The sequence below is a fragment of the Pelecanus crispus genome, chromosome 14 (genome assembly GCF_030463565.1).
Source record: "Pelecanus crispus isolate bPelCri1 chromosome 14, bPelCri1.pri, whole genome shotgun sequence".
NCBI classification, from domain to species: domain Eukaryota; kingdom Metazoa; phylum Chordata; class Aves; order Pelecaniformes; family Pelecanidae; genus Pelecanus; species Pelecanus crispus.
In genome coordinates, this window is record NC_134656.1 from 14,905,021 (window position 1) to 14,923,977 (window position 18,957).

The 18,957-nt window shown below is 40.5% G+C and overlaps 1 protein-coding gene across 1 annotated transcript in view; it reads right to left on the minus strand.

The window, feature by feature from the left end:
* The window catches only part of PTPRT (protein tyrosine phosphatase receptor type T), a 339,432-nt gene that overhangs the window by 140,819 nt on the left and 179,656 nt on the right, over positions 1-18,957 (minus strand). Inside the window, exons 7-8 of the mRNA XM_075721369.1 lie at positions 15,104-15,400; positions 13,659-13,768 (exon numbers count right to left, since the gene is read on the minus strand). Of these exons, the coding sequence (XP_075577484.1) occupies positions 13,659-13,768; positions 15,104-15,400 (407 nt within the window). The remainder of the gene's footprint in view (positions 1-13,658; positions 13,769-15,103; positions 15,401-18,957) is intronic.

The window sequence follows — 18,957 nt, forward strand, 5'->3', positions numbered from 1 at the left end:
CAACAGTAACATTTTGTTGGTTAAGAGTTTCCATTGGTTTTCTCATCTACATTGACACAGCGCATAAGTTCAGAAAAGATCCGTAACAGACCTGTGAAAACCCTGAGAATCTCCTGACCGGATGGCAATCCAGCCAGTCATATCCAGGACTCAACTTGCAAACAGCCCAGTAACACAGACAGATCAGCAAACACAAAGCACATTCTCAACCAGCTACATGCAGACTCTTTGCTAAGAGCGTAAAAACATTGCTGTCCTGCTCTGTACCATAAATACTACTATTGGTACGAAAAGGAGGCTTTATCCAAAAAACCAGATGTTGTCATTCTTAAAGGACCTGCTGTGCACAGCAACAATTGGCAGAGTATTTTATTTTTATGCTTATCTAATTTGAGACAACACTGAAAATCCTATATGGAACTGCAAACAGGTACAGATGCATGTTCAGCTTCAGCATGTTTCGAATCATCTACCAAAACGGAGGAACTGCTGTTGAGTTTATCTTATTCTTAATTGATTAATCACAGGCAAAGCTTCCACAAGCAGAGTGTGCCCCCAGCATACCATTAAGGATTATGTTCACAGATACTCTGTTTAGACAGCACTGTGTTAAATCCCAGCAAATAATTTGGTCAGTGAGATGTGCGTGGAGCCCTTTAGGAGCAAAGCTGCTAAAACAATTATGTAATGACATGAAAAAGCAGTGGGTAAACTGCACATCTTGATTCTTCCCAGGCACAAAAGCTTCACTAGGGCTTCCTCTTTATCTCAGATTTGTGTGGGAAAAAAAAGAACCATTGCTACCATGCTTCCCCTATTAGAGATGTCAAACACGTTGACAAAATTTTTCTTCTCGTGCCACTGAGGAGCTCAGAGTAACAAAGGAAAACACCAAGATGCAGCAGACAGAACTGCAGCTCATCGATAGCACTTCTTCACATGACTACTATTAGCAAACCACTGTAGCTGCAAGGAATTTCTCATGGCCCAGAAAGGCTGTTCCAAAGGTCCACAAAGTCCACCGTCTTTATTCAAATCTGTCAGTAAAGCAGCTAGAAATAGATGCCCCTCTGCTGCCGCTGCTGAGATTACACAAGTTAAAGCAGTGGCAGGTAACAAGGGACTTCCTCAACACTCTTTCATAAGCAGCTTTCTTGGTACTTGATTACCATGACAGAGGGAACTGAGAGCCTGAGAAACTCAGCTGACAGCACAGCAGACCTTTGCCGCAGGCAAAGCAGAATGAATTCCCCTCGTTCCCAAGTCAATGTAATTTATAGCCCAGGGCTGTGTCTCATTACTCCTGCCCAAGCCAAGGTTGTTCCAACTTCAGTGTCAGTTGAGCAACAGACTTGTCTCTTGCTGGCACTCCTCTGAAAGCCAGAGCCGTGTTTTTATTTAGCTGGAAATCTGGTCTACTGTATAGAGAAGTTTGGAAAGAAGAGAGAATGTTTCTGGAATGTGGAGCATTACAAGGCAGATTTTATAAAATATAATGAGAGAGAAAGATTACAGTATCCAGGAAAAGGACTGAGTTACATCTACTAAGCAGCGTTGTTTGCTCAGCAGCAGCACGGATGAGTTCACAAAGTTCATCCTTAATAAGGATGATAGCTGGGTGAGGATGTAAATTTTGTCTGGATAACCTGAATAATTTCTAATTTGTCTGTGTCCTAAATAAGAAAATGGCAAGTTAATAATGCTGTATATGCATTATTTTGTTTTCCTCTAAATTTAATCCAAGTTTAACACTGTCACAGAGACAGATAAAGTTAAATAGCTCAGAAAACCCTTTTGGCTCAGTGGAAAAAAGAACCTTATTAAGCACTAAAAGGAAAAATGTCCTAGACAGTAATATGCGGGAGCTCTGTGTGCATGACTTGTGTTCATATTTCTCTTCTCCAATAAACAAACTAATGATTATTCTGCAGCCACAAGCCCCTTTTGGTCTGTGCAGAAGAAAACAAAACAAACAAAAAAACCCCCACTGCGTCACATTGCTCTGCTGCCAGCGTTCCAGCTACAGAAGAGCTGGGGGGCGCAGGTTGGAGCGCCCATGGGTCACACCTGGGAGCAGTCCTGTGCGGGAGCTCGGGGGGGCCAAAAGGCCTGAACTTGCCCTGCACTTTGGGGGACCACATTTCTGACTCTGGAAAAGTCACCAAAGTGAGCCTTAGAGAAAGAACATTCATTCTAAAAGAGAACATAAATCTGGATAGAAGCACCTTCTGCTGTTTCAGCAGGGTTTTTTTGTTTGGTTGGGTTTTGGGTTTTTTTTATTTAATTATTATTATTTATATCTATTTTCTAGTTTTTGCCCTCCCTCAGAGTTTCTATCCGAGATATGGGCCTTGTAGGAGCATTTTAAGGATGACAGCAACAGCCTTCTTGTGAACTTTAGAGTTAGCCCATGAAAGCTCAGGGACTAATGAACCTGCCAGCAGAAGAAGCGTTTCAGACTGAAGAGTGACCCTGAATTGGGAACATTTCAATGCAAAATACAAAAATGTTGGAGATGTTAAATCTTCCAGGGACGAGACTCAAGTTAAGAAGGAGCTCCTAGAATTTTCACTGGTGGGTTGATTTTGGATTTATTTTAATGGAGTTTCACTTCTGTTGAAAGACCAAAACATTCCTGAAACGAGGGAGTTTGAAACAGGAATTAAATTCTATGAAGACAGGGCCAGATCTTCTTTGCAGGTATCTGAAGAGGACTATTCTTCATTGCCTCAACACCGTATCTTCACAGCATCCCCTTTTTTTCAGCTCCAGAAGACAGAAGCCAACTCCAGTATCGAAGAGGACACCACATTAATGAGACACTTGCACAGCAATCCTTTCTGTCAGACTTTTAAAATTCCTACAGCTCTTTGATTACCCGGTCATCACCACCACTGGTTTTGTCATTCATCCGATCTCCCTTGTACGCAGCCAACAGCCTGGGCATCTTTCTCCTAAATCACCATGCTTTTCACTGGGTGATTAGGAAAACAAAACAGGGCTGGCTGATGCTGCTATGCTCTCAAATTCTGATTTCAAGGTGATTTGTGCTCCCTTCCTCTTTGGTTTGTGAGAATGGGAGGGGAAGCAAAAAGCTCTCTTCTTTTGTGTGCTTGGAGCCAAATAAGGAATTAACTTGCCTAGCACAGTATTTGCTCCAAAGTGTACGGTACGTCAGGGGGACAATCAATTTCATGGTTCTATAAAGCTGATTGAAACATGATTACGCAGCAAGCCATGGGCTTTTTTTTCTAAGCCTCACCAACCGCCTGTGCTTCTTTGGAACAATTACTACTGCAGGTGACTTCGGATTGCAGCTGGGATGGACATTAGTTTCAATCTTATCAGAAAGTTTCAGACATTTGGGGTACAAGACTAAAGTTAATTGTGCCAAGTGTTACACAAAAGGAATAATTTGAAGAAAGTTATCTTCTAATGAACAGGAAAGAGTTAGTGAACAGGTTAGTAAACAATCCTTCTCCAGTGTTGGACTTCAGAACTAAAGAGTGTATTTTATGATCAGATGACTGGGCACATTTTCCATCTTAAAACTCAGTTTAAGCCAGGCAATTATTGCTACTTACATCCCTCCCCAGCCCACTAAATTTCATCCAGGAAATGGGAGGAAGCAAAGGCCTTTCATTTTTCCATTCTTGTACTACTTCTTTTGGGAGAAGGTTAAGGGAGAATTAAACAGCATTTTTGCAAGTGATATTTAAGGCTGGCAACATGTGAAAGACTAAAAGCCCTGAAGAATAAAGTCCTTTAATTTAGTCACAGCGCAAGCACAGCATGGTTGGTAACAGTATAAAAAGCCATAGCGCAGCTCTAGGAATGAATATGGAAGTTAACCTAGGGAGACCCCGTGAATAAAAGAGGCCCATTTGCTCCCTAGCCTATTTACTGAGAGTCACACAAACACGGAGTCAATTAAACCTGAATACAAACACAGACAACACATATACAAGGCAGGATATAGCACGGTCCTATACCCAGCCTTCTCTTGACCAGGAACAGGGATGGCAGGGCTGGGACACCTCATCTACTCTCCTTCTTGCTCAGACCCCTTCTTCCTGTTCATATTTCCTTGGGACTTTATTGCTTTTTGTTTTCTATAAATAAAACCAAGTTTAATGTCTATGAGAAAGGGAGGAAGAATGGAGTAGGTAACAAAGCAATTGGGAGCGCCTCAGTAATGTATTCAGGCCATTAAGGATTTCATTAGGTTTACTAAAAGGTCATTAATGATAAAATATCTTCTTTTATTTTACCTACTTTCTAAACATTATAGTCTATTCTGCCATTCAAGCTTGCACCCCACTGACATTAATTAGCATGCTATATATTAAGGAGAGTTTTTAATGAGCTGTTATTTCATATGATTTTATTGGAGAGCCTCATTGTTCAGTTTAATAGCAGAAAATGACAACTATAGAAATTGCTTTGATAGGACTGCAGCATTGAGGCGGTTATTCAATCTCCATACTTGTTCCCCAGTCAGTTCTTGATGCTGAAAGCACTGCTTAATATATCTCATAGTTGGTTTGCCATGCTACGCTGGGTGTAGCAAAAGCTGTGGGCAACGAACAAAACCCCAAACCAACACAATGGAGTACTAACAACATCACTTACGGCTGCTCTGTTTGCTATGCACCACGAAGGAACAGAAGCAAGACCCACATACGTATAAAATGTTTTTGCCACATTTATAGATAAAGTATGGGTCCTAGCTATTATTGTAGCTGATAATTGTAAGACCACATATTTTTAGTCACTTAAATCTTAAACTGTCCATTTGTGCTTATTTTCCAAGTCAAGCGTCTGCCTCACTGTAAGTCACTTTTCACAATTTCAGGCAAAAGCAGTTGAATGAGAAACAAAAGGAAGAGTAAGTCATTCTCCCTGTGCTAAAACCTAGCAGCTGCCAGCAGCCCTCTGAAAGCTGTCCCACCCTTGCTGTCAGCCATACCACCTGGATAGCAGGGAGAACAGAAATCAGGAAAAAATAACAACAAACAGGGAAGGCAAAAAGAGAAGGCAAAAGGGGAGGCAAGGGACTCCAAGTGACAGAGATTTGTAATGGGAGTAGGGCACGGGAAACTAAACCCAAACCCAGCCTGTGGGCTGGATGGCAGGGTCAGAGTTAAAGACTAGGTCTAATACACACGCACAAAGGGCAGCAATAAGATTAATTTCCCCAAAGCAACCATAATACTGGCATCTCCTCCTTTTGAAGGTGATGAGAAGATCACCTTGAGTGCCTTTTCCTCTTTTACACAGTTCCTCAGTTGCACCAATTAACAGGATAAAGCCACCACTTCTGAATTTTTCAATCCTATCTATTTGCTAAATTAAGCAATACTTAAGATGAAAGGGAAATAACCATCTAGGAAGGAAGGACAAACATGTATCTGTAGTTTGCTTTCAACTTAGTTTACTACTATATTTTGGTAAGCAAGATATTGTAAGATCTGAACATGGAATTGTTAAAGAGCTTTATCTATATTACCATAACTGCACAGGTACACTGGCATTTGAAAAAGATTAGATGGAAGAAAAGGGGTTAAGAATCAACTGCTTTCCTGGATGAGCAATAAAGAGCATGTCTGAAAGAAGAATAGATGAGAATTGTGTTTTTTCTAGGAAAGAAAATAAAGTATTGGAAGACAGAAAGACAAGGTGTTCACATATCTACAAAAGGATTTTTTTCCATTTGAACTTTGTTATAAGAAAGAATAAATTTTGGGGCCTTTTTCAGTTCTTATCACTTAGTATGGCTTAGAAAGATCCCAACATGCACGCTAAAATAATTCAGCTCCTTCTTTTTAAAACCAAATAAAGTGTTTTGTTGTAGCCAAATATCTGTTCTCATTTGCATTGGATTTATATTGCTGCAAGTCTATTGGCTTCAAAAGAACAATAAAAAGGTAATCAAAGAAATTGTTGTGCTCAAGGGACCGTATTACGCTGTTCTTTCTGGAAAGCTTGATCAAGCAATTTTTTTAAACAGTTGATTCATACTATTTATAACACAAGTGTATTATTTACCTGGAGGTTGTCATACATTTAAAAAAAACCCCTGACATCTGAGTTTCTTAAAAAAGCCTCTCATTTTCTTATCAAGATGTTACTGGAAACCACAGGATTTAAAAGAGCATCATTAACAAATGCTTCCAAGTTAAGTGTATCTTGCAAGTAACAGCGAGTGAGGAGCGCATAATTAAGAATCCTATATAATTTGAAGAAGTTTGTTCAAAAGCTGTTTAAGGTGTTTATTCAGAAAAGTATCCCTAATTAGGAAATCATTTAAACATTTCCTAAGTTTAAGGCTGCATTAAACTAATTGGGACAGGATGGAGAGAGACAGTGGTGACGAAGATACAGCAGGCTCTTTCCAACAGGGTTTAGCACCTGAGCAAGCAGCCAGCAGCCTGCATCTGCTGCATCCTCCCTGCTGCTGCGCTCCGGAGCTGCCGGGAGCTGCAAGGAGCTGCCAGGAGATGCAAGGAGATGCCAGGAGCTGCAAGGAGCTGCCAGGAGTGTGAACCACTGGCGGACTCATTGCCCTGGGAAGTCCCAGGCAGACAGAGCAGAGCCTAATTCCTATTATCCCCCCCGCCCCGCATCACCTTGAAATCAACACAGCTCCAACTGACTTCAGTTCTGCCACGGCATTTTATGTTTCCAAACGTGATAGGGGATGGAAAGCCAGCCTGTTTCACCAGAAGAGCAGCTGCATATGTTGGCTTCTGTATTATCGTGCGCAGGTGAATTAGGTTTTCCTTGCAGCATCGGAGAAGCTGCCTTAAATGGCCTGTGTATGGCAGGGGGGTCACTCAAGCATGTACTAGAATTCAGGGCTGACAGCGAGCTTATAAACCATATTACTTTATTAAACAGCACGGAGGGGGAAAAAGGGCGCTCTGTGGGATTCCGCTGGCTGAAAGAAAAGATATTTCTTGTGACCTTGTGCTCCTCAAATTTCAGCGGAAAATTGTCTCCCTAAGCCCTGCCTTGTCCCAGAAACAGAACAACAGGGTCTGTGGCTGACATGGCATCCCAACCGGCTCAGAAAGCGAGCAATGCTCAGATTTATAGCCCTTCTCAATTGCCAAAAATAAAGATAATAAAATCAGTGCAATCAGCACCATTCATTTTCCAAATTCTGGCCCGAATCCTAAGTGGGGCCCAGAACATTGGCAGCGTCTAACCAACCTGTCCACCAAGTGCTCAGTAAATACTACAGTCAGCAACCATGTAATAACCTATTTCTCTTCAGCCAGCCCAGCCCTCTTCCACTGCAATTCTGTGCAAAGAGCTGTTAACTACAGAACTAATTTAGCTGGGTATATATGCACAGCTTTCCTTACATGTCATTGAGATGATGACACAGCCTACTACAGAGCCAAGAGAGTTTCAAACTTAAACAGATTATATGCGGCCACAATTCCATTGCTAGTTCAGATTATTAAAGAATTCTAACTCAGAAGAGTAGAGATGCAGTAAAACACTTATTCTTCGTTTAATTGACTTTCATGGACTCCGGACAAACAATATACTGCAGTACAAGACACCGTACAAATCCGGCGTCAAAGGAAAACAACATTAGTGCTGCACATGAACAGAGAGCAATATCCAATTGCATGAAGACTGTGCTGTCAAACGCCCATACAGAAGCGATAAAGCTACGACCTTAATACAATCCTTAATTGATCATTTCCTGGGTTTTGAGCACTTAACAGTGTATCCTTAATGTTCTCTTAATGTTCAGCTAAATGCAGCAGCCAGCTGTGTGTAGCATGGACTTCCTTCAGTGCACACTTAGTGAGCTTAAGTGAGAAAGCTTCGTCCCAGGAGTATCGTGCATCCACAGAATGCAATTGAGAAGCTGTAGCGTGATTGATTTTCATGGGAACATTCAAAGCCACTTCTTGCTGAAGGCAATTTCTGAGAATTGTCATTTTTCTACTATTTCGACTGTAGAGCTTTATATAAATTGGTTGCAAGATTTCCTGGTTGTTGCTTTCCTTCTTGTGGGAGCCATTTTTCACTCTTCTTAACCAAAAAAAGCCTTTAAATAAACAAACAAATGACTAAGCCAAGTTGAGTTCCCAACCCTTTCAGTTTTTCCAGGAAACCGTTTTTTGCTACACCTTTTAGCAGGGAAGACTTCATCCTAAAAATGTCAGGTTTCATGAATAGCTTAAAAAAGAGCTACGAAAAGAAATGCATGCATATCCATGCAGCGGATAGCTATCACACCAGATAATCATGCTTTGTGTTATAAGTATGCACTTTCAGGGGTCAAAGGTGGAAAAAATTTGTTTCCACCCTATTGTAAATGCAGGCAGTGCATCCCACAAATATTGACCTTACCCATGACCCTCTAAGAGGCAGTTTCCATGTAACAACTTCTCCTGCAGAGGAAAAGTGAGTGAAGTGATCGAGAAGAAATGGCATATTGGCAACTGGAGAGATGATGAAGGGCAGATTGCAATTTTACATGGCAACTAAGAGGATCTGTAACCTCTGAAGTGCAATTTAAACTCAAATCCACTGGGATTACAGGAACTAGGCTCCAAGCATCCCATTAAAGAGATGAAATTGTGTATGAAAGGCCCTTATATTATTATTTCTGGCATCTAAATAGACATTTACAGCATTTCACAAACAGTGACTGAGAAAACTAGCTAGTTAGAAGCTGCAGATGCATCCTTATATTTCCCAAGACCCATGTGCAACCCACATGGGACTTAATAATCATAAAGATGAGAACATAAGTGATTACAAGACTACACCTTAGAATGTCTAAAAAGACAGCTTGCTGTTTAAACATTGCCTTTAGGCACGGCTCATTGAAAGGACTTCCACAGTCTGAGAGTCGTTTTTCCAGCCGACGAGCTGAATATACTGTAGCCACCCTTTAAATGCTCCTAGGATTGCAATACCTTATAACAATGCCTTCCCCCAAGTAACGTGACAAATATTTTAGACAGGAATGCTAAGTGGGGTTTTTTGACTTCTTCCCCCTTAAGGGCAAAATATTCTAAAAACTGACAATGCCAAGAAATAGATCACACACAAAAAACCTATTTGCAAAGGTGAAAGCCAACATCACTTACTGAGTGCACCCACAAGCTTCCAGCCGCGCAAATGAACAGTGAAATGCAGATGTAAGTAAGTTTTCTTTCTTTATGTTTTCAAGATTAAAAGCAAGTTTGCAAAGAATATCTGGGTCTACACATGTATCTGAAGCACTTCAATTTGGATTATGGAACAAACGCTTGAGACAACCTCGTGTCATCTAAAAGCAGGAGAATTTAAGTGCCAAAGCTGGTCCATGACCTTAAATTAGAGTGCTTGTTCCTACATTCCAATGACAGCATAGGTCTTTCTGCTGTTTTATGGTGGTTTGACTTTACACACACACTTAGGATTAAAAAAAAAAAAAAAAATTCTTTGTCGCATGTCTTTGTACACAAAAGCCTTGAAGCTGAACTCCCACATGGTATAAGCATAATAAGCAGCATTTGATTATTAGGGATTTTAAAGCATAGCAGCTTTTCAGGACCGGTAAAAAAACATTCAACAACTTGTGGTGCTTTCAGTCTGCCAGGAGACGGAAGGGGGGACAGGACTTATTACAATATTATTAGATTCTGCCACTCACAGCTCGCTACAAGAGACAGCTGTAATAACGCCTCTTTCATGAATGTCACATGCAAAAACATCTCTGTAGAGCATTCTACCCAAGCCAATGTACCAGCAAAATCCATTATTGCTGTTTAGCTGTGTTTCTGAACACAGATCGATCTACTTGTCTCATGTAAGTGCCTACGCACCTTGCAGCTACCTGGGGACTTGACTATAGCTACAGCTCTTAAGCTTTATCTCCGTCGCACAGCTTACTTGCGGCAGCAGCCTGTGCATCTCGCTAATGGCTTACTTGACTGGACAGATCAGCTGGCACCTACTAACTCGGCACACGCTCGCAGCACCCAGCGAAACCATTAATTCTCCGACTGAACGCAGGGGGTTTTGAAACCAGCTTTAAATGCAAGGCTATTGCCACCTTTATTAAAAGACTACAAGAGCATTTTGAAGGATAAGTATTCATCAGAAGAGACTTGCATAAGTCTAAAAGGTTCATTAAGGCGCTTCCATTTTGTTTAGGCTCTTTAGAAGTATTCAGTCATTACGAAATTAGTGATTCTGGCTGCCAAATGACTTGCTGAAGGTTGCGCCGCTGAATTTCAGCCCAGCTGGTATGTAAGCAGCGCGCGTGCAAACTGCAACGGCAATTTGTGCGATATGGAAGTCTGCCTGGCAGGGAACTGCAAGAATGATTAGGAATCTGAGAAGAAAATCTGTCCCAAGGAAAAGCAAGTGCGACGTAAGGAGAATAGACAGTGTGTTTATTTGGAAGCATTTTAGAAGCTTACAAACAAAATTTTTTAGCAGAACTAGAGAGAAAATACAGTATCCAGATACAATGAATCAGATCTTGAAGGTGATGGTAAGGAGGGAACTATTACTTAGGAGGAGGAGGAGGGGTTTTTATTTGTTTTTATTAGAAGGGTTTGTGCCCAAGGAAGTTTGAGAGACTGTCACTTGCACAATACCTATGTGTGAATCGAGCCAGTTACTTCTAGGTGTAATGCAGAACTTGACACCACTAGCTCAAACTCATAAAGTGATATTTCTTGATCTGTACTTTGCAGGGAGGTTTTTCTTTAATAAATGTTGGTAGGTTCTTGGGTTTGTTTCTCCCTAATGACAGGGACACAATTACAGTGTGTCTAGATAGCGGCAAATTTGCTAGCACACCACTGAGCCTCCCCGCTCTCCCGGTGACAGAGCCGCGCTGCCAGTGCTGGGCTTCAGGAACCGTGCTCCCTACAGAGACCTCATTAGAGTCGCGCTGCACAGGTTTATAGTTTGACCTTTTTCTTCTGTTGTCATTAAAGCCTTCTGCTTCTACCTGGATCGGTACTGTAGGCCACGGGTGTCTGAAAGAACTGAAAACCTATCAGAGACTAACCACTAGCTTTTTCTTCCTCTTTAACCAACAGGTCAGTCAAACTCTGATAAAGCAGTGTAAAGGCATGATGATACTGAAAAATGGCTGAACCCTGTCTAAAAGAACACTTTGGAGGTCATTACTACTGAGGAATTATTTTGGTCCTAGACACATGGCCTGAAATCTTAGAATAATACCAGCAGAGACAAAGGTGCAGATTTAAGTACCTATAGTAGGCTAGGGATTACAAAATACAAAAGATGCAACTACCTGGACAATAATGGATGTTTCTCAGTATTTTTAGGAAGATTAAACTTCAACTACAGGTAGCAGGATGAGATGTGTCTGTGCAAAGACCTGTACTTTATTTACCGAGCAATTTCAAAGCCAGGATCTCCTTTTACTTGGAGCAGGCACTCATATTTGCTTGTGATACAGACTTCAACAGCCTGACAACTACCCTGAAAATGCTCCGGCCATCTCTCCAGGTTATGTGTAACTGCTCATCTGTATTTTGATCTCCAGCTGATGAACTTGCTTCAAGGTGCCACGGAGAATGGGAATGTTCTGTATGAATTTTCACATGTAAGAAGGGAGGGGAAAGGGAAACATTTTCATTCGTTGCAACCTTCTGCTTCTCCTGGTTTTTAACACTTGGATTTTCATCCTTTTGGAGATGAGGGGGAGGAGGAAAAGGAGGAAGAGTTTGAATTCACCTTGACTTCTCTTTGACTTTAGCTGCCAGATATGCATGGAGTCATTATCAGAAAAGAAAAATTTGTTTGTACCTCCACTGAGACTTGAACAATGATATGACTTGAGGGGCAAAGGTACTATCATGATGCATCACTACCCTGGAGGCATTAAAGAATCTCTATGCAGCTGCTCAGCCAGAAAAGCTACTCAGATTGCTGAAGTCCTTTCAATGAGCTGAGCCCAAGGCAATATTTTAGTAGGAAACTGCCGCTTTAAAAATTAAAAGGAGTTATTTTTGCATCATTTGACTTGGATTATTTTAAAAATGTTCCATTATAGGTCACCTGTGTTTCCAGAAAAATAATGAGTTTGCAACTGATTCTATTCAGATTAATTCCTTAAAAATACAGACAGCTTTATTGCATAATTCCTTACACAGACACAGGATAGCCTGTAGTACACCTTCAAAAACCATGAAATTGCAAAGGTTACTTCTATTCTAGTACACACAGGCGGTATGCAACCTGCACAGATTTCCACAAGTGCCTCAACGGTGACCAACAAAAAATGACTCCTTACTTAGTCAAGGATTATCGCCTAGCTGAAATGCCACAAAATTAGCAAGAGGATCTTCTATTCATCTATTTAGACTTGCTGTATCAAATTCAATCTACCCTTTGTGAGCCAGCTGGAGAGATAACCTAAAAGTGCAGTTAGGAGCCCAGGAGAAAGTTGTCATCTCTTGCTCATGCTGTAGTGTCATTGATGCTCACTGATGTTAAACCTACTTGATTTTTTCCATTTTACCGCCATTGTGTTAGAGACAGCCAGTGTTAGCAAGGAGATCTAGGAGTGACATAAGACATACTGCTCCAAACTGAGAAGCTGGATGGGAAGGGGAAAGGAGCAGAACCTCATTGGTGATGGCAGAGTTGCTTCTCACATCCATGCCTTTTCCAAAATAAGTTTGTACATTCACCCAGCATGAAAGAGAAAGCAAAAAAGTAGTTCTTGCCCCTCCGTATCAGCCCATGCTGCACAAGCCCACAGGGAGGATTTTTACATCACCATAAAAGCAAAATTTTTTTTCATGTTTTCTAATCTTACTGTGGTAAATGCTGAACCGATGAAGTGAAACATGCTCAGCCAGCATGGGTGCACTGCTTTCCGCTCTTTACTAAAAGTGCCTTTACCTTTTATTGTAGGACTGTCTCTGATTTCACACAATCCTCTAAAGCAGTCCTCCTTTTACATTCCTTTTCCGCATATATGGGTGTACATGACATTATGGATATGGTCTCACCAGAAGCACATGAAAACAGTTAACACTTCCTTACCTTAACAAGAAACATCTCCTCTGAAACACTCTAGAATCACTTTTTTTTTTTTCTTTTTTTTTTCATCCAGTATAGGATGGTCAGTGATCATCCTATAACCTGCTGTATATTTTGTTTGGTGGCGGGGAAAGTGGTTGGGCTAGATAGATGTGTCATTGAAAGATTCAATAAGAACACTGTAAGATAAGACTTAATGGCTATATTCTGCTGAGATTGCCAGGAAGTGTTATAACTATTGGAAAGGCAGAGAGGAATTAGTTGCAGTATTTAGGTATAAAAGCTAACAGAAGCTTACCTCAAGAAAAAAGGAAAGAAAACAGACCTTGGAGATAATGCAAAGAAAAAAGGCCAGGAACTGAACACCTGAGACATGTGGGAATATATGGCTCTCATTTTGACACAAATATTGGTAAAGAAATCTCTTCTCTTTTTTGAACTGGAAAACTTTTTCAGTGACAGCAACAGACTATCTTGAAGATTCTTATCTATTTTAATCAGACTTCTCCTAGCACCTACTGAAATCTCTCAGAGCTCAGGATTGGCTTAAACACATATGAAAAGAGCCCTGTGGCATGTATTCCTTGACAACAATCTGTTCTCCTCACCTCATAGAGTGTAATGATGCCATTTGTCTCATTTGGAGGCTTCCACTGAACATAGATCTTCTCTTCAAAAGGTCCTCCCTGAATGGATTCCAAGGGAACGGGTCCAGGAACTACAGGGGGGAAAAAGAAAAAATGAAAAAAATGTGTTAGAAGCTACCACCACCTCCAGTTGCACACACATCAGAAACACCAAGAGGCCATCAGACAGGAAGTTCAGTGCTGAAAATAAAATAAAAAAATTTAAAAAACCCCTCAAGGCACTACCATTACCAAGGTACTATCGATACAAAGGCCTATTCTCAACCTTTAGCCGAAATAAGAATACCTTAATCTAACTACTAAGTGATAAATAAAATCAGAATCCATGAAAATATGAAGCTAATTTCAGTACATCCTTATTGCAGTACAGCATAGCAGTGGCAGGGAATTTAATTTGTCCTTCTCTGCCCACACAACAGCAAAGCTCTATCCACCTAAACAGCCAGATCGCACCCTGGCATAAAGATGCTACTGGGCTGCGCGCCTTCATCAATATGAAAGATTGATTTCCTTAGTAAAGTAACAATGTAAGATTTATATTTCATTATGGCTACAAGGCCAACTAAAAAATCCACCTACTCAAGCAAAATTTTAATGCTTTGGAAGATAACTAACTAAATGCACTCCCAAGCCTGTCTGATAAAAACCCTGTTCATTTTTCTGAAAGATCTGCCATCCTCTTATGTCCCCCCGTATAATATACTGGACTGCAAGAGCCACTTTCAGCGGAGAGAAACTCAGGACAGCAACTCCTTACATCTCTGGCAGAAGAAGAACACTTCTTTTTTAACACATTAGTTAGAATGGAGGCTTGTAGTCTATGATAGTCCTTGGTCTGAAATAGCTCAGATGGGATAATAACACTTTAAAGCTTTCCATCAGTACTTCCGGAAAACAGTTCCTTTGTATCAAGAACGGAAGAGTTGTCACCAAATGAATTTAGTTTCTGAGATGTATATGTAATGTTACGTCCAGAAGACCAGCATTAAGAATAAGATACACTCTGGAAAGAAAGACATTATACTTCGTTTTGGGACAGTGATGTGAAGGCACAAGAAAAACCAACAAATGCCAGGATTACTTTTGCCCATATGATAAAGGAAGCTGCTCTATAGGTCCTGGGTAGTTCAGAGCATGACTTCTATAGACCTAAACCTACCGCTGTCCCGTAACTGCTCACACTGGCGTTTTGTCATTTCCAAGCATTTCAGGAAGCCCTGTCCTTTCAAGAACATGGCTGTGAAATGAAAATTCTTTACACCTACAGATTTTACTTGCATAACACACATGTTGTCCAGAGAACCGCTTTAGAAGTCTCATGGGACAAAGGATTATGTTATTTACAACTTGAAAATATTAGTCTTTGCCTCAAAAACAAGCAAGCAAGCAAACCCAACATAACTTACCGTCTTCCTCAGTCTGCACAACCAACTCCTCACTTTCCATTTTGCCCTCTGGGTTAGAGAGGGCTAACCTCAGCCTGATGGTCATGAAGGGCCGAAGACCTCGCAAGGTGTAGTGGGAAGAAGTTTGGATGAGTTCCTCTGCCTCAAATTTTTGCTGGTTAAACACATACTGGTACTGGACTGTGAGATTGTAGCTGTGGCAGCGAGTTACCACGTAACCAAAGGGCTCCCACTGCAACGTCAGCTGCCGGGAGCGAATATCAACAACTTCTACATTTTGCGGTCCATGCACAGGATCTGAGAAGCAAGCAAAGGAAAAGAAAAAAATAATTTTACATTAAAAGAAGTCAGTCATCCATTAAAATGCTTCCTTCCATATTGCCAGAGTATCTAAGTACTTCACAGTTCTGAATGTTCTTGTCTTTACAACAAAAAAAAGTGATAGGGAAACTAATGTCAGCTCCATAAATGTATTCTGGCTCCTGATTTTTCCCTGAAAATCTCCTGTCATAGGGCCCTGAACAGTGATCATGCTCCTGATTTCCTGTGAAACCTCACTGAATCCAGCAACAGCAGCATGATTCCCATCAGTTAAGTAGTGTGAAAGTCACACTTTCTTCATTCTTCCTAATAAAAAAAAAAAAAAAACACCACAAAAAACACATAGTTGATGGTCTACTTGAAGTGCCTGAATACCTTGGTGAGTCCTGCCTCAAGTGATGCAAATACATAGGAAATGGCTGCCAGAGCAGGAATGAACTCATGTCTCCAAGCTTTCAATTTAGGGACGTAGCCCCTACACCCTCCTGCCGACCCTAAACCCATTCTGCTCAGAGACTAAAGCACAAGGGTGTAAGAATCAAGATTAAGAGCCTGACCGGTAGACTTCCAACATCCCAGTGCTACTGCCCCCCCCAATTTTTTAAACTCTTGAATGTTTTGGCATTGGGGCATGTGAGCAGATCATGTCACTCCTTGAGTAAGCTTTCTGAGTCATCTCAACCTCGTGCCAATAAATCTTTTATTTCAGATCATAGCAACGCCTTGGCCCCATCAAAGTTTCACTGCTCTTTATTATTCTTTCTACAGTATCTGACTGAGGTACAGTTTGAATATTCATGTGTAGGAATCATTTTCACCTGCTGTTCCTTAATTTATTTTTAACAGCATAACTCAAATGCTCTGACTACAGACTCTGCCCTTTATATAAAATATAAATGCATGCATGGCTAGACATGCACATATAAAGAATGAAGGATGAGTGAGTAAAATCAGTGTTTGAGATATGTCAGATGGTAATAATACTCCACATGTCATAGTTTGTTTATCTGCCATTTCTCCAACTTGTGTAGCTCGCTCGCTTTTTTCTCAATATATATCTAAGCAAGGTAATTAAAAATACATAATTTCACAGAGTTTCTTGATTTATATAGCGCAATTTAGTGTTTCGCCCACTTCTCATGTTCCCTCACGATTTCAACCTATGAAAGGAACAGAACATTTTCATGGAAACAAAAAAAATTCACAAGGATTCCCAAATACTAGTTACACTTCTTTGAAAGATAATGCAAGTGGAGAAAAAGCCTTCTAGTAATTCTTGAAATTAAAGCATGCACCAGCCATACTGACTTCAATCTACTAATGCATAAGCAGAAAATACATTATAACACCCAGCGTATTCCATATTACTTCTAAAAAAAACCCTAGCGACTGGCAAGGGGAAAATAGCAACTTCTGAAATGAACACTATTCTGAGTCTTTATATAGACACACACATGCAGACACTTTGGAAATACAATGGATATTAAAGGACCAGGGGTCTAAAGCTAGCAACTGGTTTAGGATTCCATATATGTCATTCCCTTAACATCCAGAAAACACCTCTTAAATGAGATTCTTTAGTACTGCGTGTGGGAAGAAGAAAAAAAAAAAAAAAAAAGAGTTAGAAATTAGAAAGTTTGTATGCATAAATATAGACATATCTACTTAGCATTAGGTGATAATCATTCCTTTACTATAAACCCATGAAAAGAACATCTCTGCAGGTTAATTGTATAGATAAATAAGATGAACAAAAGAATGGTTCTGTGAAATCTTTCAGCCTCTGAAACGGTGAAGGTAAGCACAAGCCTCGCTCCAAGATGCACTGAAAGGAAAGAAAACCAAAAGCAGATGCTTGTCCCTCAACTCTCCACTACACCAAGTAACCAACTCCAGACCCCAACCCAGAATGCGCCTGAGACACGGCAAAAACATTTCAGGCCAAGACAACGATGCAGCTGAAGATGGCAATTAAGCTCCATGTTAATGCTATCCTGTTTTTTTTTTAAATTACAGTCATTTTCTTTAAGTCAGTCATGTTATGGAATGAATGAGTAATTAGAGGGTGTTTGGTTTATTGATGTCAGATGTGCTGACTTTATCAGTGGGTAAGGAACAACTCTGATTCAGCATCATCTCACCAAGTCATATGTCCAAAACCTGGACTATGGCAGATTACCTGCATTTATTAGCTTGCCTTCTCATCTTGTTCACATTTGCCTTTTCCTTTCTTACCCAAAACTGTAAGTCTTGGAAGCTGCCCTGTATCAACCAGTTTCTAATTCTACTCAAAGTTTTACTGTAAATGCTCTAAGATACATCCCAAGGCCTTTCTTTAGTTTTTCAACACAATCCTTTCAATAGAGTAGCTGGCCTATTAACCACAGATGACTTCGAGTTACGAAGTGAGAAACTGAAACACAAATTCCAAACACAGTCCAGACCCCACTGCACAGTCACAGAACATACCACATTCTCCCACGGCTGATAATCCCAAAATGTGAGATTTTTCACTGAAAAAATGAGGTCATGACGCTGTAGTTCATAGCGAAAGCAGGAAGGGGATGCAGGCTTCAGAAATACCCATAGCCCGAGGAGTCTCTGCCAGCACGTGGAGAGACTTGACATCTAGTGGCCTTCTAGATTTTTGAGAAAAGGGGAAACAAATAAGTAAGTAAAACCTATTTAAACCAGGTTCAGAGAGGAAGAAACCAAACTGGAATTAAATCAACAAATAGAAGCTGGACCTCAAAACCTTTATATTCTCTCTGGCTCCCTTCTCTCAGTTTCAGTCTCGTTTGTCTGAAAACTGAGACTGTCATTTTGAAAATGTTTCCCTGTTGCCACACTGATTTCCTCTGCCTCATGAGCCATTGAAACTCATTTTCAAAGATGAGATTTTGTACTGTTGATTTTAAAGGACAGTGGCCTACTACCTTCACCACTTAATTCCTTCAACATTTTAGCTTTGTTAAGTATACAATCTCAAAAGGTCTGTAGTACCTATCCCTGGGACTCTACTTATGTTGTAATGACTTATTTTCCCCCAAAAGAGACAAGAAAACTAAACATTTTTATTGCTGATCTGCAATCCTCTAGCAGTGGTGAACATCTAAAACCAGACAAACAGCTCCACTTTGTATTCTTCAAATTACAGCTTCTAAATAACATAAGAAAAAACCCTGAAATTTATTAACCTTGCACTTGGCTAGTGTAAAAAGCTGCTAATATGTATCTCAACTTCAGCTGTACAAAAATACCTACCAAAGCAAACAGAGACCGGCCCAATTTGAATACTAAGAGATCATATATAGAAAGACATTAGTGTAACCTGCATAAACCAAAGAAAATTTTCTAAGTGTCCTAAGACCTTGGAAAAAACAAAGGAAATTCTTAAGAGGCAGCAGCATGAAACAGCTGCCACCAATCTATTAAAACTGGTCTTGAAGCCATGCAAAGAATATTACAGTCTCTGGGATTTCACTGTGCAAATGCTGTGTTTTCATTTCAGCCTGGTTGAGCTATTGTGCTGG